The sequence below is a fragment of the Phaseolus vulgaris genome, chromosome 8 (genome assembly GCF_051622355.1).
Source record: "Phaseolus vulgaris cultivar YP4 chromosome 8, ASM5162235v1, whole genome shotgun sequence".
Lineage (NCBI taxonomy): Eukaryota > Viridiplantae > Streptophyta > Magnoliopsida > Fabales > Fabaceae > Phaseolus > Phaseolus vulgaris.
The window spans coordinates 9,175,728-9,199,534 of NC_143505.1; the positions used below are offsets into that span (position 1 = coordinate 9,175,728).

The 23,807-nt window shown below is 33.4% G+C and overlaps 2 protein-coding genes across 2 annotated transcripts; one reads left to right on the forward strand and one right to left on the reverse strand.

Annotated features, from left to right (window-relative positions):
• Positions 1-826: 826 nt before the first annotated feature.
• LOC137825382 (protein LURP-one-related 15) lies at positions 827-2,877 on the reverse strand. Its single transcript, XM_068631054.2, has 4 exons — positions 2,684-2,877; positions 1,988-2,163; positions 1,276-1,494; positions 827-1,159 (listed from the first exon to the last, which is right to left on the reverse strand). The coding sequence occupies exons 1-4, from the start codon at positions 2,745-2,747 to the stop codon at positions 1,013-1,015; spliced, it is 606 nt and encodes a 201-aa protein (XP_068487155.2). The 5' UTR covers positions 2,748-2,877; the 3' UTR covers positions 827-1,012.
• Positions 2,878-13,528: 10,651 nt separating this feature from the next.
• On the forward strand, positions 13,529-19,086 carry LOC137826375 (pentatricopeptide repeat-containing protein At2g38420, mitochondrial). The gene is made up of 2 exons (XM_068632319.2): positions 13,529-15,287; positions 18,761-19,086. Exon 1 carries the CDS (start codon positions 13,645-13,647, stop codon positions 15,187-15,189), a length of 1,545 nt encoding a protein of 514 aa, XP_068488420.1. The 5' UTR covers positions 13,529-13,644; the 3' UTR covers positions 15,190-15,287; positions 18,761-19,086.
• The last annotated feature ends 4,721 nt before the right edge of the window (positions 19,087-23,807 follow it).

Here is a 23,807-nt window from a genome sequence, read left to right on the forward strand (position 1 = left end):
GTTGTATGTGTGGGAAGGAGGAAAAGTCTCACCGCAATTTGTTTTTCGCTTGCAGTTTTGCTTGGCGGGTTTGGTGTTTTTGCTTTAAGTGGTTGGGAGTGTCGTTTGTGTCTCACATTGATCCTTCGTCAAACTTTGCTCAGTTCAGGTTGAGCATGTTTTCTGATTCATTTAATGATGTATGGAGCACAATTTGGGTTGGGGTTGTGGGGGAAATCTGGAATCACAGGAACTTTATCATTTTCAATAGGAGGGTGGCTGACGCATCAGAAGTGTGTGCAATGGTGCAAGCAAAAGTGTAGTCTTGGATTTCTGCAAAATTTCGTTCTGTCTCGTTTTCCTTCTCTAACTGGTGTTTGGAACCTTTAGAATGTATGAGAATGGTTTTTTGATGTATGTTAGGATTTTAGTAAGATTCGTGTTTTAGTTTGGTTAGTTTGACAGCTTTAATTTAAAAGTTGTTCATTGTATATTTTGTATAAGGGTTGAAACCACCCCTGAAATGATTCACATTTATTTAATTTTTATTGTTGATAAAAATAAACTAACCTTCTAAAATGTTACTCTGAAGGTGATGTGGGTTGGTGAATTGCAGGAAGAGGTTCACAAGGTTAATCTTATCATGATATTACTACCCCAATATTATATAGCCATTTTTTAGGTGAGATCAGATATCCTTCTTCTTCGTCCCTTTCCTTTTGCAAATTGTGTCTATTTTATAATTGGACCTACCTTTCCTCTTTAATGCATAAGATGCCACTCATGAAATCTTCAATTACTTTATGATAACTAATGCATGAATAACATTTTAAATAATACTGAAAAATTCACAAAATTCCAAAACAATTAAATAATAGTAATCAAAAGAGTCAAATACACATATAATTTTTTTGAGTAATTTTAATATGATCTATCATATTATAATGGATTAAAACTTCAAAATATTAAAAAATAAATTTTAAACCTAATCCAATTTCATAAAATTTATAAAATAAAATTTATCAAATAAAATTTATCCACCAACGCCGCCACCACCACCTGCGTTAGATCTCACAAAACAAGTTACAATTAGACTAACAATAAATGCATGATCGATATTTGGACACACAGTCACCATGTACTTCTCTCTGCTGAATATGGGGCCAGACTTTTTACTTATCTGCAGCAACAATTATTTCTATGAGTAACAAGCTATAATATATAATTATATATAATGTGATTAAATAATCATATATTTTCCTTCAAAATGATAATTACATATTAAAATTAAATTACCTGGGCAACAAGAATGTTGGAATCGCCTATGTAAACATCCCAAGAGGATCCAAACCAATTTCCTTTGACCTTGAAGTCACAAACACCAGTGAGATTATTTGCCAGGAACACATATAGTTTCGTCCTTAGCTGAAATAATGAGGATTTTTCCCTTCTAAAGATCAAATCCCTAGGTTCTGCACTTTGACCTCTAAATGCTTTCCAACTATCACACCAAATCTGTATGATCCAACAACTTTCAAACTTAAATCTCAGCAACCATCAAATACTCGTACACTTCAATTTAAGACACTGATTAAGACACTAATATTTGGTTCATCAAAATCGATCCATTAATTTTATTCTTTCATGCCATTTTGATAAAATGATATATGGGTACGTTTCAATATTTTTTTTTTCGAAAATAAGAAGAAAAAGAAAATAAATATCTTACAGACAAAGTAACATATGCACATATATACATCAGGACTGCATGAGATGTTGGTGTTTAATTAAAGAGGAAAAAAGTATGAATTAATTACAAATTATACTTTATTTGATAGCGGTTTGAGGTACTCGGTTAAGATCAACTAGTTATAATAAATTTTTAAATTTATATCATATATTAAAAATATAACATAAATTTTAAATTTAATTTAATTTTATAAAACCATTTATAAGAGATCTCCAACATTATTGAATAAAAAAAAGTTGAAGATATGAATGAACTAACCGATCCGCGAAGATGAACAATGGGATTTCCAGAAGCGTCAAACAAGTACATGTGTCTGCGGATGCTTGCAATACTGCTCTTGACACTGAAAACTATGTTTCCATTGCTGTTTGTCACAGTGAATTTTTCACCTATACTCCTCTCCCTTGTGATTATCAGATGAACAGAATCTGGACCTGCAGTATTATATAATTAACAAATAACCACTATAAATTAATTAAAAAAAGTAAATAATCAATTAATTATAAAATATATTTTATTTTTAGTATAATAAAGAAAAAAATTATAGTATTAATTTAATTTTTTTAATTTTATTTCAATTTTGTTAATAATTAAAATAATTAAACATATCTTTAGTAGTTTTTAGTCATAATTACACAGAAATTAATTAATTTTGGAAAGAGTCATTTTATCTTTTATTGTTTACTTTTATTGTTCTGTAATTCTTTTTATTATACTTAACTGATTATTTACAAAAACAAATATAAACAAATTTGAATTACCATAGCTAACAAGATGAACAAGATGAAGATGAATTATAATTAAGAATGAAGAGATAGCGTAAACGACATATATTAAAAGAAAACTTAAATGACAGCAAAGGGGAAATAAGAAGTTTAAAATAATTTAGTTATGTATATCAAAGTATACATATGAATACGTTGCAAATATGTATGCATAAGATCATATATATACCTGGAGCACAGTAGTGAGAGGCGATGATGGGGGTGCCAAAGGGTGGTGATAACTGGTCTGCCATATTTGATGGTTTCAAGGATGAGGCAGAAGAATATGATAGTTTAATTTGCAGAATCAGAAACTGAAACTTTGTTATCTGCAATGGTGAAGCATGTTATTGTAGGGATACATTTTCTTTGCGTATAAGAAATGAGACACCCGTTTTGTTATCTGCAATGATGACCACCCGTTTTGACTGACAAAGTTGAAATGTCAACCTATGTTAATAAGAAATGAGATATTCCACCCGCACAATGAATCATATCATGAAAAGGTAAACTATTACAAAAATAAGGATAAGTTATTTTATTAAGCTTGTTTAATGTGATGATAAGTGTACAAAACATAACCGAGAGAGGTTAAGCCGAAAGCTAAATACAAACAGAGAGGTTATGCATAAAAGAATAAAATAAAATATAAATATTATTATTATAATAAGACCCAATTAAATAAAAGTCTGCATTAAGGGGTGCATAAATGATAAGAGCATAAGCCCATTAAGAAAACTGTATAAATAGGAGGTAACATAAGAGGTAAGTAAGAGTGATTTTTATCTTATGAACATTAAACCATTTCTGACTTTGGCATCGGAGCGACTTGCAGGTACACCCCCCATCTGTGTGAAGGAGAAGCCGAGAGCACCTACCTTGAGGAGAAGCTGAGAGCACCCAACGTGAGGAGAAGCCTAGAGTATCCAGCCCAAGAAGAAACCGAGAGAGTCCAGCCCAAGATTGGAAGATTTGTATAAGAGTTAATCTTGTCAACCTAATTCTAGTGTTCTTGGTCCTTGTTGTAAGAACATTTTGGCGCCCACCGTGGGGCCGAGAAGTAACTGAAAAAGGTTGAAGACAAGATGAATCAAAGAGAAGAACAAGGTGGAGAGCAGGCAGACAATATTAACATGTCAATGGCAATGTTGGTACAACTACAAAAAGAATTTGAGATGTTAAAGAAGAATAATGAAGAAGAATTAAGTATGTTGAGAGCCAAAAATGCACATATGAGAAGAAAGTTACAAGAGGAAACAATTTTAAATTCATCCTTTGAAACTGTTCAGCCTAAGCACATGTGAACGAAAGGATTCATCACAATGAAAGTTCCCAAACCAAAAGAAGATTGCTTGAAAACTCTGGGGGTTTTGCAGGAGCATCTTCCAGAAAGCATCCGTTCTATGATGTTATAGTTGATACTCCATTACCTGACAATTGGAAAATTTTGACCATTGACAAATATGATGGAAGTACAGACCCTGATGAACATATTGCAATATACACCACTCAGATCAGTTTATATACATGGAATGATGTTGTTATATGCAGGGTGTTCCCTACGACGCTGAAAGGAGCAGCATTAAGTTGGTTCACGCGCCTCCCACCTTTGAGTGTTGATTGTTTCGATACATTGGTGGAAAAGTTTGGTGCTCATTTTGCAACTATTCGCCCTCATCATTTAACATCAATTGCCTTAGTAAACATAAGACAAGAGAAGGGAGAGTCGTTAAGAATGTTCATGGAACGCTTTGGAAAGGTCGCCTTGGGTATTCGAAATCTCAGCCCAGAGGTTACCATGCATCATATGATAACAACATTAAAACCGGGACCATTTGCCGACAGCCTTTGCAAAAAACCCGCAGCTAATTTGGATGAACTAAGGCAGCGGGCATCAAAATTTATGCAGATGGAAGAACTAAGAGAGTTCCGAAACCAGGTAAGGGTTGATGGAGGTGAGAAGAGGGTGATGGAAAGAGAAAGTGGACCTATGGTCAGAAGAGCCTGAGAAGAGTTTAGAAGTCGAAAATTCCAACAATACACACCTTTGAATACAAACAGAACAAGAGTTCTACAGGAAGCTATGGCTGCAGAAATAATACCGCCACCAAGAAAAGCAAGAACACCGGAGAGAGCAGATCACACTAAACATTGTGAATATCATAAAAATCATGGTCATCATACAGAAGAATGTATTGGGTTGAAAGATAGAATAGAAGAATTAATTCAAGCAGAGCAGTTGAAACGTTTTGTTCGAGGAGGAAATACAAGAATGAGGTTAAGTCCGGAGAGAGGTTTGAGAGGGGGTGAGATATGAGAGAGAAGGGTGGAAAGATTTGAAAGAAGAGAAAATAAAATAATAGAAAAGAGAGATGATAGAAGGGGCGGAATGCCAGATAGAGTTTATCAAAACACACAGTCAGTAAGGCGAAATAGGGAGCGAAGTTTGGGAAGGCCGGTCAGGGGGTTTATAAACACAATTTCAGGTGGGTTCTCTGGAAAAGAATCCTCGTCAGCAAGAAAACAACATTGGAGAAGTATTAGAACCATTAATCATATTTTTAAAAGAAGAACTTTGCCACCAATGCTTTTTACAGATGAAGATTTTCAAGAAATTGATCCTGATCATGATGACTCTATGGTGATAACAGTAGAAATAGCCGAGTATGCCGTCATGAAAACCTTGATTGATCAGGGGAGTTCAGTTGATATTTTGTTTTGGGATACTTTCAAAAGGTTGCACTTGAAAGAAGAAGATATTGTACCTTTCCGAGAACAAATCATTGGCTTCTCGGGTGAAAGAGTTAGCACAAAAGGATATGTTGATTTAATGACAACATTCAGAAGAGGCAGTAAGACTAAAAAGATCAAAATCAGGTACTTAGTGGTGGATGCTTCCACATCATACAATGTATTTTTGGGACGATCTTCTTTGAATAAATTGGGAGCAATAGTCTCAACACCGCACTTAGCCATGAAATTCCCAACAGAGAAGGGGGAGATAGCAACAATTTATGTCAATCAAAAAGATGCTCGAGAGTGTTATGCAGCAGGTTTGAAGATGAATTTGAAAGCAAATAAAGATACTGAAAGAATGGTGGCAATGGTAGATTTGGACCCCAGATTAAATGATGAGAGGTTAGAACCAAAAGAAGAGACAACAGTTGTGGTATTGGGCCAGGACGAGAAACAATGTACTTATATAGGTGGAAGTTTGCCTGAAGAATTGTTGAACAAACTCATCACGGTGTTACGTAACAACAAAGATTTATTTGCTTGGAAACCATCTGATATTCCTGGGATTGATCCGGAGGTAATTTGTCACAAGTTGTCTGTTTGCCGAGAAGCAAGACTGGTATCTCAAAAACGAAGAAAGTTGGGAGAAGAAAGACGAAAGACAGCAATTGAAGAAACCGAAAAGTTTATGCAAGTTGGTTTCATTCGAGAGGCTCAGTATACGACATGGTTATCTAATGTGGTGCTTGTTAAGAAACCGAATGGAAAATGGAGAATGTGCACAGACTATATAGACCTGAATAAAGCCTGCCCGAAAGACACATATCCATTACCCAACATAGACCGTTTGGTGGATGGGGCGTTTGGACAAGAGATGATGAGCTTTCTTGATGCCTATTCAGGGTATAATCAAATACAAATGTATGAACCGGATATTCCAAAAACAGCTTTCACCACAGATACTGCAAATTATTGTTATAAAGTCATGTCTTTCGGTTTGAAGAATGTTGGAGCAACATATCAAAGGTTGATGGACAAGGTGTTCAAAAATTTAATTGGAAAGAACATGGAAGTTTATGTTGATGATATGATTGTAAAATCAGGAGAAGTAGAGAAACATTTAGAAGACCTTGAGGAGGTGTTTGCACGAATAAGAAAGTACAAAATTCGTCTCAATCCAGAAAAGTGTGTTTTCGGTGTAAGAGGAGGAAAATTTTTGGGGTTCATGTTAACAAACAGGGGTATTGAGGCAAACCCTGATAAATGTGAAGCAATAATGAAGATGGGAAGTCCAAAAAAGTTGAAGGAAGTACAAATACTAGTAAGAAAGTTGAACTCATTATCAAGATTCTTACCAATATTGGCCGAGAGAACTAAACTGATAGTAAACTTGTTGAAAAAATCTGAAACCTTTGAGTGGAATGAGCGATGTGAACAAACCTTTTCTCAAATCAAAAAAATAGTAGCCGAACCACCAATCTTAGTTAAACCTGTGTCAACCCAACCTATCATAGTTTACCTAGCAACCTCACATGAAGCTATAGGAGCTGCCTTAGTCCAAGAAAACCCAGATCAAAAACCAATATATTTTGTGAGTAGGTCCCTTCAAAATGCCAAAACCAGGTATCTCAAGGTTGAAAAAGTCGCCCTAACACTGGTGTATGCCGCAAGACGTCTTCGACCATATTTTCAGAATCATCAGATAATTATGAGAACAGACTACCCAATATCTAAAATTTTGAGAAAACCAGAACTTGTAGGTAGAATGGTGACATGGTCGATGGAGCTTTCAGAATATGGAATAAAATATGAACCAAGAGGACCAATCAAAGCACAATCCCTTGCAGATTTCATTATTCAAATGCCGACAACAACACAACAGGAACAGTGGACATTATATGTAGATGGCGCATCAAGCAAAAAGGGAAGCGGAGCAGGGATAGTACTTGAAGGACCAGATAACTTCCAAGTAGAGATGACATTGAGATTTGAGTTCAGAACATCCAACAACCAAGCCGAATATGAAGCTCTTATTGCAGGATTGTTGTTAGCCAGGGACAAGGGAGTCGAAAATGTAATTTGCAAAAGTGACTCTCAGCTTTCGGTAGGACATGTGCAAGGGGAGTATCAAGTAAAAGATCCATTATTGATGAAATATTATCATAAAGTATTAAATATTATGCAGTGCTTTAATAAGGCCGAAATAAAATATATTCCAAGAGAAATATGAAAGCAGACTCATTGTCTAAGTTATAGCAAGTCAACAACGACAAGTGCAACATAATTCAGTCATACAACAAACCCTCAGCCATCCGACAGTTAGTTTGGAAGAATGCCTCAATATTACAACATCAAAAGATGAATGGATAAACACATATATAGAAGTTATAAAGAGCCAAGAACAAGGTGTTGAACTAAATACAAAAATGGCAAAGAAAGTGGCTAGTTTTGTTTTAATTGGTGATGAACTTTACAAAAGAGGATATTCTATGCCTTTGCTAAAGTGTCTCGAGAGAGAGAGCAAGCGCAATATGTAGTTAAAGAACTTCATGAAGGAATTTGTGGATTACATTGTGGAGCTCGAACAATGGCAACAAAAGTCTGCAGGGCCGGATACTACTGGCCAACAATTCGAGAAGATTGTGAGACCTATGTTAAAGCATGTAAAAAATGTCAAGAGTTTGGAAGTTTAAACCATAAACCAGCACAAGAGTTGCAAGGAATTGTTTCTCCATGGCCATTTGCAAAGTGGGAAATTGATATACTTGGTCCATTTCCACTTGGGCGAGGACAAACCAAGTTCATGATAGTAGTTGTGGACTACTTTAAAAAATGGATAGAAGTAGAAGCATTGACTAAGATAACGGCTTAGCAAGTTCAAACGTTTGTATGGAAAAATATAATATGTCGATTTGGAATCCCACACACCATTATAACTGAAAATGGCCGACAATTCATTGACAAAAAACTTATGGAATTTTATGCAGATTTGGGGATCAAGTCAACAAACACTTCAGTTGAACATCCGCAAACGAATGGACAAGTCGAAGCTGCAAACAATGTTATTCTCGGACAGTTAAAGAAGAGGTTAGGAAGCGCTAAAGGTTTATGGGCAGAGAAGTTGCCAGAGATATTATGGGCATATAGGTGCACACCACAAACTTCAACTGGTGAAACACCATTCAATCTCACATATGGAACAAATGCAGTGCTACCAGTAGAAGTTAATGAACCAACGTTACAAAGGCAAATGGAAGATTGGAATATCAACAATGAATGTTTAAGAACTGACCTTGATCTTATTGAAGAACTTAGAGAACGAGCAAAGATAAAGGAAGCAGCAGTAAAGAGAAGAGCAATGAAGAGGTTTAATGCAAAAGTAAAGTTAAGAGATTTTAAAGAAGGGGATTTGGCCTGGAGAATGCGAACTGATGCTCGAAAAGATTCGCGACATGGAAAGCTAGCATCTAATTGGGAAGGTCCTTTTAGGGTACTGAAAAATTTGCAAAATGGAGCCTACAGATTAGAGACTTTGGAAGAAAAAGTGATACCAAGAACCTGGAATGCAAGCCATTTGAAGTTTTATTTTAGTTAAGGCAGAAGGTGTAAAAAAAAAAAAAAAGACTTTGATGTACATATTTTTTTGTTTAATGAAGAAGAAGATAGAAACCATCTCATTTACTTTCAATTTTCGGTCATGGATGATTTCATTCCAGGTGAAACCCAACCGAAAGAATTCTTTGGTCTTGGAAGATTTCATCATAATTGAAACCCTGCCAAAGAAAACAAATCAAAAAACAATTCGGGCTTGGATGCTTTCACTTTAAGTGAAAACCCTCCCGATATCACGTATAGTGAAATGTAAAGCAAAAAACTCTTAAATTTTTTACATATTTAAAACAAAATCATAAGGTCCAAGTTAACAAAGCGATTAATGGTTTTATGCCTTCAAAACCACAAGGTCTAGAGCAACAATTTTATAATTCAAAATCGAAAGGTAGTTGATAATTACTTCAAAACTGAAAGATTTAGGTTGCGAAGTGCTCAATAATTTTACTTAAAAATAAAAAAATCCAAGTTGCAAAGTGGTCAATAATTTTATTTTTCAAAACCGAAAAGTCTAATTAAAGGTATATTAAACCAGCTATTTTCCAAAGAATATAATCTATAGTTCTCATGTTTGGTATATTAGATTCATTAAACTAATATATATTTTAAACATACTGAACCGAGAGGTCTTAAAGCAAAATCGAGAGGTCTTAAAGCAAAACCGAGAAGTCTAACCAAACATTGGCGTATCAGTATCAAGTCCAAAAGTTCAAACCTATAAAAATAGTCAAAATTCATCTCTAACTAGAAAAATTGAGAACTTTAAATAGGAAGTTCATAAAACTGTTTACGGTTCAACCTCAAAAACCGAAAGGTTCTGGTTATAAGATGATTAATAATTTTATGCTTTGACAATCCAAAGGTCTAATTGAAGATGTATTAAATCAACTCTTTTCCAAAGAATAAGTGCAGATCTCGTTTTCATTAAAGCCGAAAAGGTAAGATGAATTTATCTTAGGTTGGAAAATTAAATCAAAGATAAAACCGAGAATGTTATTTTATTTTGGTTAACTAAAACCAAATACTAAAACCGAAAAGGTGGAACCTGATAAGTTGGTTATATTAGATCATCTAATTTTGTCTTTCATGCATACCTATGTTAAATAAAATTATTATTTAGACCGAAAGGTTGGCACCGAGAGAATAATACCGAGAAGTTAGGACCGAGAAGCCTATGATAGCATTTGCTCGTAACCGAAAAACAAAATTAATCAATCAAATCACATAACCGAAAGATCAAGATTGAGAAGTCTGTGATAATATCTATGGGTAACCGAAAAATAACATTAAATATTTCAAATAAAAAAAAAATTGGTTAGGCCGAAAGGTATAAAATGATATTTAAATGGTAACAAAAAAATGGCTCGAATTAAAAGAAAACAATAAAGTTTATAAATTCTAACCGATAAGTTCAAAAGGTGATTACATTAAGAATGCAAGCATCAATACATTCATCAGATATCATGGCATTCCAAAACAAATCCACTTCTCGATAAGCAAATCGAGAGCTACAAACCAAAATTATAACTTATATTCATCTAGTTCACGACGTTCACATCTTCAGCATCCTCTTCAGGAATTTCACTAACAGGAATTAATTCACCTTTGTAAAAATCCTTCTTAACATCAAAATTGCCTTCATCGATAGGAATCTTATAAAAATACTTCGCTTGTAGAAGAGCCTTATCAAAGCCTAATTTATGTTGCTCCAAGATAAAGTTCTCGTCTTCAAAAACATTCACCTTCAACTGCTCTATCTCTTTCTTCATAACTGTGATGGTGCTTGTGTTAGATTCCTTTACAGCAGATAATTCCAAAATCTTCTCATCCAAAAGTTGATTTTCACTACGAAGGCAAATGTTATCTTCATCAATCTTCAAGTTCTCAGCCTTTAACTCAGAGATATGCTTTACAAGATTTCCTTTTTCTGTCTCTTGTTGATTTTTCTGCATATTCATCTCTTCTAGTTGCAAAGTTAACGAACTCATCTTCTCATTAGTCTCGGCAAGTTCACTCTTCAACTTTTCAAACTCAGCAAGAGACACACAATTTCCATTCTTCGCTTTCATCATCTTCCCAATCAAAAGAGTTCTACTCGAAAGCTCGATAATAGAATCAGCTAGAGAAGCAACATCAGTGGCTTTCAACATATTATAAGATGATTCACTAAAAGAGGTTTGAACAAACTTCGCATATTTTGTTGAAGCACCAAAGATTGTTTCAGGAAGAGGTTCAGTCGAACCACCTTCAGCGTGGCGATGGCGCCGAGAAGAAGAGTGAGATCTCTTGCTAATTCTATCTCGTTTCTTAGACTTCTTCGAAGGACCAGCAACATGAGCATCATTTGTAGGTTCAGCTGCTTCAACGCGTGAAACAGGTTCTACAGTCTCCACTTCCACCACAGGATTGACCACGTTCTCACGCCGAGGGGTTACATCACCTACTTTGTTGAGAAGCCTTGTGAAATAAGATCGAGCTTTCAGATTGGTGCTCGCCATCAAAGCTGAAAATCAATAAAAAATTTAGAAAAGTTAAAAATCTCATCCTATAAAGCGAGAAAATGTGAAACAACCACATACCAATAAGATATTCTCGGGGTCTTGATGAAGTGTACAATTGTAGCAAGGCGCGAGTGGGAATCCGATACGAGAGGTGACTAAAAACTTCAATAACATGATGATCGGCAACATCCATTGAGTGAAAAGACATTGAGTTAAACTTCAAAGGATCTTTCGTCCAATACAAAGGAAATTTCGGAGAATCTCCATTAAAAAAATACTCTCTTCCTTCTGCCTCTATTAGAATTTTGAAAAATCCTCCCTTAAAATCCTTATATGAAGAGGTAAAAGGTTTAAGAAAACAAATATCGGGTTTATTAATAAGGGACAACCAACCTGGTCGTTTACTAGGCCGAGAGCTATAATAGTACAAGAAAGATGTCGGGCTAGGAGAAAGTGATAGTAATTTACATAAAATACTGAAAGCTTGCATTGACGCCCAACCATTTGGGTGAAGCTGGGTAGGAGCAATATTAAGAAAATTAAGGACGCCCATTTGAAAATCGTTCAAAGGCAATCGAATATGAAGATCTCTAAAAAAACAAGCAGAAAAATAAAAAAATTCATAGCTATCACCCTCTCGGCCATGGCAAACGTTATCAACATTCCCAACACGCCGAAAAGAAATTATATCATTCTCAATATTAGAATAATAAATCTGAGAATGGGAAAGGAAACTACGAAGCTCACTAGCAGAATGGTACCGAGAAAAGAACTCTTGAACCTTAGGCTTAACCCACTGATAACCTGGACGAAGATTTTTCGGAGGCATAATTCTTTCGAATATTGGAGGAGCATCAACAGTAGGAGCTCCATTCGAATCCTTCATACAAGGAGTAGCAGACGAAGACTTTGATTCAGGACGCTCTTCTTCTCGAACCACTCGGCCAGTGGATTCACCACCCATGCTTGAAAAACCACTCAAATCATCAGTAGTAGAAGAAGAACGCGAAATAGACATATTACCTTTAAAAGAAACAAATGAAGCTTGAAAACGAACTTCCTTTCAGAAAGCAACGAAACTCACATAAAACCATAATAGATTGAGTGAGAGACCTATTTATAACCCAAATCAAACCCAAGAATTTGAAACGTTCCAAAAACTTGAAACCGTTCAAAAATACATCATCTAACGGTTAAAACAGCAAATTCATGTCAAATCACTTAGTCTGAACAAAATAAATCACAAAAAATGAGGCATTTAATATCAAATCAAATCACATTTCAAACCTATTATATTATATTCAGACATAAATACTTTTCTTAAAACTTAAATAAAAATCTTTATGTCTCGGGGCCAGTGTACTGGTAGGCTAAAATCGAGAGGTTAAGCCGAAAGCTAAATACAAAACATAACCGAGAGGTTATGCATAAAAGAATAAAACAAAATATAAATATTATTATTATAATAAGGCCCAATTAAATAAAAGCCTGCATTAAGGGGTGCACAAATTATAAAAAGGTGTAGAAAGAAAGCCCAAAGGTAAGAGCATAAGCCTATTAAGGAAACTATATAAATAGGAGGTAACATAAGAGGTAAGTAAGAGTGATTTTTATCTGATGAACATTAAACCATTTCTGACTTTGGCATTAGAGCGACTTGCAGGTACACCCCCCATCCGTGTGAAAGAGAAGCCGAGAGCACCTAGCTGAAGGAGAAGCCGAGAGCACCTAGCCGAAAGAGAAGCCGAGAGCACCTAGCCGAAAGAGAAGCCGAGAACACCTAGCCGAAAGAGAAGCCGAGAGCACCTACCTTGAGGAGAAGCCAAGAGCACCCAACGTGAGGAGAAGCCCAGAGTATCCAGCCCAAGAAGAAACTGAGAGAGTCCAACTCAAGATTGGAAGATTTGTATATGAGTTAATCTTGTCAACCTTATTCTAGTGTTCTTCGTCCTTGTTTTAAGAACAATAAGGATATAAAGGGTTTCTTGTAAATCTAAAATATAATATTTATATGTTTTTATAATATTTTAATATTCAGGCAATTTATTTATTATAAAATTTAGTGTTATATATATTCATGTGAAAGCATAAACTCTAAATTATAGCTTATACGGTATTCTAATTTTTTTTATCAATAAATAGTATTTATTATTATACAACCGTACGTGTATACTTTTGTCAAAATGAATTTCAGTTGAAGGTTTTGGCATCGTCATCAATCCCAAAGCAAAATATTGGTTTAGTTTGTCTGGTTTGATTGATTTACTTCAATGTCCGTTCTTGCTCTGTTCCTCGTCAAATTGAAATGGTGAGACACCCTTTATCCAAGAGAGCCAACAAATACCTCAGAAAATTCAGGAAATGGCCACACTCTCCTTACAAGACCTCATGGCACCACAACTTTGGTGAACAACAAGCTATGCATAAGCTCAAACAAGCAACCCTTGAAATGGGTTGTCCCCAAACACCCAACCTTCCCCACCCTTTTCTTCTCTCCACTCTCCTTGACGCATTCAAAGCTTACAGCTGTGACCCAACTCCAAAAGCTTACTACTTTGTCATCAAAACCTTAACCAGCACCTCCCATTTGCAGGACATTCCTCCTGTCCTTGACCACCTTGAACAATTGGAGACGTTTGAAACTCCAGAGTTTATCCTTGTATACCTTATTAGGTTCTATGGTCTTTCTGACAGGGTCCAAGATGCCGTGGATTTGTTTCTCAGAATCCCCAGGTTCAGGTGCACACCAACTGTTTGGTCATTGAACTTGGTTCTCTCATTGCTTTGTAGGAAGAGAGAATGTCTCAAAATGGTTCCCGAGATCTTGCTGAAGAGCCAGCATATGAACATTCGCGTTGAGGAATCGACATTTCAGGTTTTGATCGAGGCCTTGTGTAGAATTAAGAGGGTGGGTTATGCCATTAAGATGCTGAATTATATGATAGAAGGTGGGTATGGTTTGGATGAGACAATATGTTCTTTGATAATATCATCATTGTGTGAACAAGAGGATATGACCAGTGTTGAGGCTTTGGTTATTTGGAGGGATATGAGGAAACTAGGATTTTGTCCTGGGGTCATGGATTATACCAACATGATTAGGTTCTTGGTGAAGGAAGGGAAGGGTACGGATGCTTTGGATATTCTTAACCAGCAGAAAAAAGATGGAATTAAACCAGATGTTGTTTGTTATACTATGGTCTTGAGTGGGATTGTAGCAGAAGGGGAGTATGTGAAGTTAGAAGAACTATTTGATGAAATACTTGTATTTGGACTCGTTCCTGATGTTTATACTTATAATGTGTATATAAATGGTTTGTGTAAGCAGAATAACGTAGACGAAGCGCTTAAAATTGTTGCTTCTATGGAAGAGTTAGAATGCAGACCAAATGTGGTTACTTGCAATACTTTATTGGGTGCGTTGTGTGTAGCAGGGGATTTACGTAAGGCAAGGGGGGTAATGAAGGAGATGGGGTGGAAGGGTGTTGGGCTCAACTTGCATTCATACAGGATAATGCTTGATGGTTTGGTTGGGAAAGGTGAGATTGGTGAAGCATGCTTTTTGTTGGAGGAAATGTTGGAGAAGTGTTTCTTTCCTAGATCTTCAACATTTGATCATATAATATTTCAGATGTGCCAAAAGGGCTTGATTGCTGAAGCTATAGAATTGACCAAGAAAATTGTTGCGAAAAGTTTTGTTCCTGGGGCCAGGGCTTGGGAAGCACTGCTTCTTAAATCAGGATCTAAACTTGGGTTTTCAGAAACCACATTTTCTGGCTTGTTGGGCCAAATAAATAATCTCAGTTGTCAAACTGGCTCAGGTAACCGATCTATTATTGAAAATATTTAGATTCGCTTCTTGGTAGAAGAGCTAAACCATATCAGCAGTTAACTAACTGTAGACATGATGGAGTCTTCTATGGGCATATGGAAAAGAAACCTTTGACGGTATGTTTGGATAATGAATTTTAACCGAGTAATTCAGTTTTTTAGCAAATTTTAGAATACTCTGTGATAAAATAATTTGTTTGAGTACTGTATTTAGAAAGAATTTCAAATTCTAATATTTTTAATAGGTATTTTTTATAACCTTTAATTATATAATTTCAAATTCCACTTAAACTATTTAAGAATTTGGAATTTTTCAATTGCTCTCTCTGGTGCGCTTGCTACCCCGTGCAGAGTCCTCTCTTTGCCGTTCATGCAGTCATGCCAGGTTCATCTTTGTGCATTTCTTCTGTATTATATCTGACCTTTGTTCCTTCAATTTGTTTTTCGTTTTTCATTTCATTGTTTTGTGTTTCAATTTTGCTTGCATGGTATGCTTGTGAAAATAAAGTGTAATCTTGCTTCACTTGGTGTAAATAAGGATCCATTACTAACTCCTCAACATGGTCCCAACCATTCCGTTCTTATTTAGTCTATACTTTGTTTTTAGTTTCTTCTTATGATACAATCTCTAAATTTTTTTTGGTATAAATTAAAGATATCAAGTTTTCGTTAGCTGCAACAGTAATTTATTTGTACTGAATTGCTTCGCTATTTTTGAAAACAATATCAAGTTTCTTAGTTTGTTAAACTTAATAGATTTAACCAACTTGTCATAGGCCAGAACTTACCTTACCACCTTTAATGATTCATTATGTAAGAAAATAAGTTACTGATAAGAGGAACTTGACTTCTTTTTCTTGTTATAAAAGAGGCATTATGTTATCTTAATAAAACACACCAAAATCACTTCCTTTTTCTTTTCTGATATTTTGGTGAATGAGAAATAAAAGAAGAAAAATAGTTTCTTATTTTTAAGGTTCTCTCAATAGTTGTGTTTTCTTATTTTTAAGAGAACGTGTTATTGTTTTCCTCTTGGATTTATAGAGAGAGATATTGTAATTTTCTTTTTTGTAATAAAATTACATTTTTTGCCTATTATCAATTTTGTTTCTCTTTTTCATCTTTTATTTAGTTGAGTTGTTATTTTGTCACTTTGGTACCTAAACCATAGTGGCATCAGAGTTCAGTTATTGATAGTATTATCTCATAATTGATGATGAAATAGTGTTGTAGAAGTGATTTTGGTGTTTTTCTAAGAAAACACGATTTAATTTATAACAAGAAAAACAATCACTATAATAAAGTTTGTCTAATGTTGGACTTCTCTCCTCACACTCTCTCACATGAAGATTTCATTAAATTAATCATATCTTCATGCTATGCTTTATTCTTTCTCTTCCATGTTGCTTATTTTTTTGTTAGGCCATAGCAGGATAGACCCTATATAAACTTGTGAGTGTTGATCGAATAGTATATATGTTAGGTTTTCATTTGCGTGAATCTTTTGCATATACACACTTCCTTCCTCTACTACACAAAGGAAGTGGTATTGTATTCCTACGTGTTTTCTCCTGTAATGAAAGGTAGAATTCCTTGCAATGTGCAAGGTACTCTATCTTTTGTTGCGTGTGCCCAAGTTCCTCCAGTAACCTTTTAATCTTTATAGCTTTCTTGTATGTTTGGGTAGTTGTCATGTACTCAACCTTTGTAGTAGTAGACCAAACTACAACATTAACTTCAATAATGACCCTCTTGCAAGTGATGTAAATGCATAGCCAGTAGTAGATCTCAATTTATCAAGATCATTTGCAAAACTGAATCAATAGTCTCTGACAACTAATTTTGATCTTCCAAACATATTGCAACAACACCTGATTTTCTTTTGATGTATTTAAGGATCCTCTTATTATGCTCTTCATAGGGATTTCTGATGAATCTCACTGCTTCTACTATGTCTGGTCTTGTACAGATCATGACATACATAAGGTGACTTCCCACTATACGATACTCAAGACATTTTTATCCTCTCTTCTTCGTTATTAGGAGTCATACTTGAGAAAAACTTATAATTGATAGAAATTGGGGTAGAAATTTGCTTACAATTAAGCATGTTGAAGCGTCACTTCAGTAAGTAATTCTTTTAAGAATGTCAAACCTTCCTATCTTTTTTATCTCGATGATATTGCATTCCTAAAATCTTGTTTGTTGGTCTGAAGACCTCTAGATCAAACTTCCTCGCCAATTGTGCTTTCAATTTTTGGATTCGACCTACCACCAACATGTCATCCACATACAAAAGTAAGATGATAAAAGCATTCTCATCAAATCTATTGTAATAGGGACAATAGTTTGAACATAATCTCTTGCAACCAAGACTAACAATGAAGGAATCAAATCTTTGTACCAATACCTGAGCGTATGCTTTAGACAATACAAAGACTTAGTCAACATGCAAACCAAGTGTTCTTGTTCTTTCAAAACCTTTTAGATAGAGCATATTTATCTCCTCTTGAAGTTCTCCATAAAGAAAGAATAAAGTTGGATCCAAAATCTAAGAAGTGTATATATTCTTGGGTTATGTTGGCAATGTGAAGAGGTATTGATGTAGTCTTTGTAGAAAATGAACTGCAAAAAAAAAAATCACATTTAAAAAGGACTTTATTGTAGTGCAGATAAAGAAGAAGTCTTTAGATGACTTTTCTAAGTCAAAATAGAAGCACATAAGGAAAGTAAAATGATGTGAGCAATTGAGAGCTCGGATGATAAAAAGGAGATAAATTTAAATCATCTTGACACTCATAATAAGTTATGACAAGTCATGACAGATATTGTCTTTTAAATAAAAACCTTCAACCTTTCAAGAGGTTGTGAGTGTTTCATATGTTTATCTATGGATGACAACAATGCTAGAAGACCTTTTCTTTCTCATATGTGGACTACCATGTGTTCAGGGGTTTACGAACCTTGCTGGCACAATGTTCAAGTTGTTACTCATTCTTGTTGTTGTGACTGCTAAATTTATCAGGTTTGATATTTCTTCTAGCAGCTGGGTTTAGGTGTTAGATATTGTCATAACATTTTAAATGGCACGTGTATTATTCTCAGAATGGATTGCCCGTTTTAGAATATGTTCACACTTGACAATCGACGACATATGACATTTGACGAGGCTCTTGCGTCCCATTCACTCTCTTGTTTATTACTTTTTCGCCTCATCTATTTATATACTGACTGAAGTGCATAATGAATATTTGGGTTTGGGTCCTAAACCTTTGCTATTGGTAGTTTGCTTTTGCTATGAAATGTAAACATACTCTCCTTGTATTAAAAGTTGTGTTCAGTATGTTTGCGAGGTTTTTTTAAGTAAGCACAGCTAGCAGCACAACAGGAGTTGTTAGATTCATTCACTGATTCGTTAAATTGTTTGCTTGCTTTTAAGCTGATGGTGATAATAGGATCGATTCTTTCATCAGCCACTTTCCAAATACTGTGATGAGAACATTACTTCCAATTGTTGATTATTAATCTGAAAATATAAAGCTGTACAATTTCTGAATGTTTGAACATATCATGTGCTTTTGGAATATAAGATCTCTGAAGTGAAAGGGAAGAAGGTGATCGTCCACTACCCGGACATGAAAGCGAGTTGGATAGGATGGCAGCATTTGCAGAAGTAGGACACTTGCTTAATGATTGACCAATGTACAAAATAGTGATGGTGAGACCAAAATTTCCAACTTCCAAAAACGACTGTTCAAACCACTGTCATGCATTCTCATGTTTGCAGCCAACTTCAAATTTTCTCAGTTGTCGTGCGTTTTGCTGCACATGAGGATTCTTGTAAGTTTTGTTGACTTGTGTATATTGATTCTGTTTGCCGGAGCTCTAATATTAATCTCTGAATGGTTTTACGTGAGTTTTTATATGGTAAAAGATTTAGAGCCAAGTTTTTTTTTTTTAAAAAAGAGAAAGGTTACCTTAAATGATATGATAATCCCTAAGTTTTAGATAAATTAGTTTTTTTAGTTCTAAAAGTAATAACCAACCAACAAAAACATATTTAGCTTAAACTTCTTCATTTGTATTTAAGACATATCACTACAAGAAAATCATGAAATAGAAACCAATTTTAGAGACAAAAAATAATTAGTTGTTATAGTGACTAAATTAGAGACTAAAAAAAAGTTTGGTTTCTAAATTAGTTTCTATTATTGTTAAATGGTTTCTAAATTGGTATTTAATTAACCATCAAGGTTTGTTACCAAATTTAGAATCTAAATAATTAGTAGTTAAAACATTACTAGTTAATTAGATACCAATTTAGAAACTATTTAACAATAATAGAAATTAATTTAAAAACTATTTTTTTTTAGTTTTTAAAATGGTATCTAATTTAGTTACTATAACAACTAATTATTTATGATTTCTCAAGTTTGTTTCTATTTGATGATTTTCTTGTAGTGTACTAATTCCTTTTTAAGATAAAAATCCAATTTTAATGAAATAGAAGTACATTATTAAAAGTAATAAATACACATTTTTTAGCTATTTAGGCAATGGAGTAAAATAAATTTATTGTTAGTTTATACATTCATCTTATGTCTTTTAACAAAAGAGATGTTATAAGATATTAGTACATTTTTACATGTAATTGACTCAAAATAATATATCTATTTTTAAAAACATTCTTACCAACTCTTTTCCTTAAATTAAATAAACTTTAATGCAGCAGCTTCTTTTTTATGCATCCCATTTAAATTTTTCCTACATGGAGTGGATTTCAAATCTAAATTCAAGATTGCATTTCAAATTTGTATCCATTTTATTAGATAAAATTGGTTTAGACTTTTAAAATTAGTTTCAATTTTGATTTTTTATTTCAATTAGATGTAATATGATTTTAAATTTAGTTATGAATCGCAATTGAACATTTGCAATTGAACATTTTAGTCGACTTAATAATATTTCAATTAAGATGAAGAATCTGTTTTCAGAATATATGATAACAAGTCAATGACAACATTTAAAGTTGAGTCCACAATGTTTTCAGGTCAATGACTTGCCCTACTAAAACTAACAAAAAACATGTCTTGATTAAGTCACGTTTTAGGATGATCATTATTTTTTTTTTTAAATCCAAAGAAATATATAGTTAGTGTCCAACTAATTGGATTATATTTAAAATATAAAAAATGGATCTGGATAGAAACTGATTTATTAAAAAAATTTAATCACTACGAAAAAATTATTAAATAGAAAATAATTTTAAAGACAAAAATTAATTAATTATTATATTAACTAAATTAGATATTATTTTAAAGATTAAAAAATTATTAATATTTATATTAGTTTTTATTATGGATAAATAATTTTTAAATTGATATTTAATTAACTTTTTAATTATCAATTATTTAAATTTTAAAGTTGGTATTATAAGGCAAATTAAAATTTTTACATGCAAAATTGGTCCTTCACAAATTAACTATTTTGAATTTGATTGTGGCAGAAACAATTCTCAAATTTTTAGAGATAGCAAAATCAATTATCTGTGGTGGAAAAATCTAAAATGACCATGTCAAATTTGTAGTAAACTTATAGCTCTTTATTGTAGCATAGCTTCAATTTCTATTCACACTATCCTTAACACTTCCTCAGAATTGATAACTCAGCATTAGAAAATAAGAGCTAATGAGGAACCAAACTAGTGGTAAAAAAAGAAAAGAACTGTGTATTGAAATTGATGTATACCAAACCAAACACGTTTTAAAAGTCATTAATTTGTTGATGGAGATTTTTATAAATTGCATGAAGTCCAATCCTCGTCACAGCAAAATAAAATCCAGAAGATCTTGTCTGATAATATCTAGTACACAAACTTTATCTTTTTACTGTATTAATCAGTTCATTCACTTGCTTGTGCTTTTGAATTTGTTTTATGTGGAACATATTTGGTGTTTTTTTTCTCACATATATGGCCCCTGCATTTACCTCACCTTATATGGTTTTTATTTATGGACCACAAGTCTCCATCAACCTTTATCAATTATCAAAATGAAATCGATAGCAAGTGATATTAATGGAAGAGTTTAAACTCTGAAAGTCATTGTTATGTTCATGAAATATTTCCAAAATAAATGGTGATTATGCAATTGTACTCAGTCAAAATTCTGCTGATTTGAAGATTAACAAAAATCATGATCTCCTAATTTAGCTTCGTCATAAATTAAAACAGTAGTGTCAATCGTTGAATAAATTTAATGTGATCTCTTCATAGTACAAAGTAAAATGCTAATTTGGTGAATAAATTTCTAATCGGTGCTGATAATTCTCCATAAAGAGATTTATGTAAAAAATTATATCTGAGAACAAAAAAATAAGAAATAATTTTTGCCAAATTCTTCCTGAAATGATAAATATATTCTTAACAATATTTATATTTGGTGAATCAGACACCTCTATTTATTTAATTGAATATTTTATTATATAATGTGAACGTAAAATTCAACTTTAAATTTAAATTATACAAAATGTCCAAATTTTATAATTTGATATTCACTTTAAATAAACAGAAATATCCGAATTAACGAACTCAATATAATTACTATCAAGAGTATATTTAGTATTTCAAAATTATATAGAGATGTAAAAAGGATTAACAGAGAGAATATTTCTAATTTATAGAAGCCACGCAGGTTAGTTTCTGTAAAATTGCTGGAGACTTCATTTGAAAACAATAATAGTTGATAAAACTATATTGTTTTTCTGGCAGACTACATGTATTTTTTTACGAGAAATACTTTTATTCAACTGGTTAAAATTATTATGGATGACAAAATTTCTTTTCAAATATTAATTCAACTTGATATCGATCTAGGACCTTCAGAACATTTAATAAAAAGGAGTGAACAATGTTTGTACGTCGAGAACTCTAAGATTAGGAGATGTTGAAGTTAAATATCATAAATGAATCTGATCTATTTTTAAATTAATAATTTAAATCTAACTTATTTACTTAATATGGAAATATTTCTTAAGACTTAACCCAATTAAAAGTTTAATTTAACCAAAAGTCTATTAAAATATTTATAACGAAATCTATAACTAGGTTAATGAGTTCACTTGTTTTTTTTTTTTTATAAAAATTTTTATGTTAGGCATCACTTTGAAACTTAACATCTTAGTTAGGTTGATACCTCAAGTAACAACAATCATCTACCAACACATGAAAAAAGTATTATCAAAAAAAGAAAAAAAAATATGGGGGAACTAGACCAAAATCCATATATAAAAAATCTAACAAAAGCGATACATAGGTAATCTATATTTATTAATAAATAATTCTAAGAAAATACTAGATGGAAGCCTATTATACTAATGAAGTTGCTCTTTATGAATAAACTTGAAGTTAACAAGCTTGTCAACATAATGGATTGGGGACCTAAGCCTTTCAGGTTTTTGGATATGTGGCAGGAAGATAAGAGATTCAGTGCTTTGTCAAAGAAAATGGGATAATTATGTAGTGCAGGGTCTTAAGGATAAATTAAAAATGCTTAAAAGTGGTATGAGAGTGTGGAACAAAGTAGTGTTTGACTAAATTGAGGATTTAAGGTTGGACCTTATTAACAAATTAAGGGGTTGGATCAGTTGGATGACAATAACAACCTTCATGACAACACGATTAACGATCGTAGGGACATTATGAGCCAGTTACACATCCTTAGTATGAGAAACGAGTCTCCACTCCAACAAAAGTCCATAATCCTTTGGCTCAAGCATGGTGACTCCAACTCCAAGTATTTTCATTCCATGATAAGATGGAGAAGATTAAAAACTGAGTTAAAGGGGGTGTTCTGCCAGGATAAATGGATTGAAGAATTGAGACTGGTAAAAAAAGAGGTTTTCAAGTTCTTGTCAAATAAAATGTCAATGGTGGAAGATTTTGGGGTTAGATTGGATAATATAGTGTTTCAGTAGATATCAAATGCTGACAACTGCATGTTGATCACCCCTTTCGAGGAAATAGAGGTGAAAAAAATAATTTGGGATTGTGGGGGATGTGAAAGTCTCAACCCTGACAGTGTAAGTTTTAACTTCATTAAGAACCATTGACATATCTTAAAAAATGATTTCACCGAGGCAATACATGTTTTTCACTTTATGGGGCTTTTACCAAAAGGATGTAATGCATCTTTCATCACTCTCATTGCCAAATCATCCAACCCTCAATCTCTTGATGAGTACAAACCCATATCTCTGGTAGGTTGTATTTACAAGGCTATATAAAAAAATTTGTCTATCAAAATCAAGAAATTCTTAGAGAGGTGATTGATGGTTCACAATTTTTTTTTTATCGCAAAGGGGGTTGTTAGATAGTAGTGTATTAGTTGCAAATGAGGCTATAGATGAACCAAAAAGGAAGAAGAGGAGTGGGGTAATTCTGAAAATTGATTTTGAAAAAGCTTATGACTCGATTAGTTGAAATTTCTTGTTCTATATGATGGAAAGGATGGGCTTCTACAATATATGGATACAATGGATTAAAGCAAGTTTGTGTTGAATATGAGAGCTTTGATGTTTCAAATCCACATGGAGCTTGAAGATATGAGGCTCTTTGGTTTGGGTTTAGATTAGGTTGTT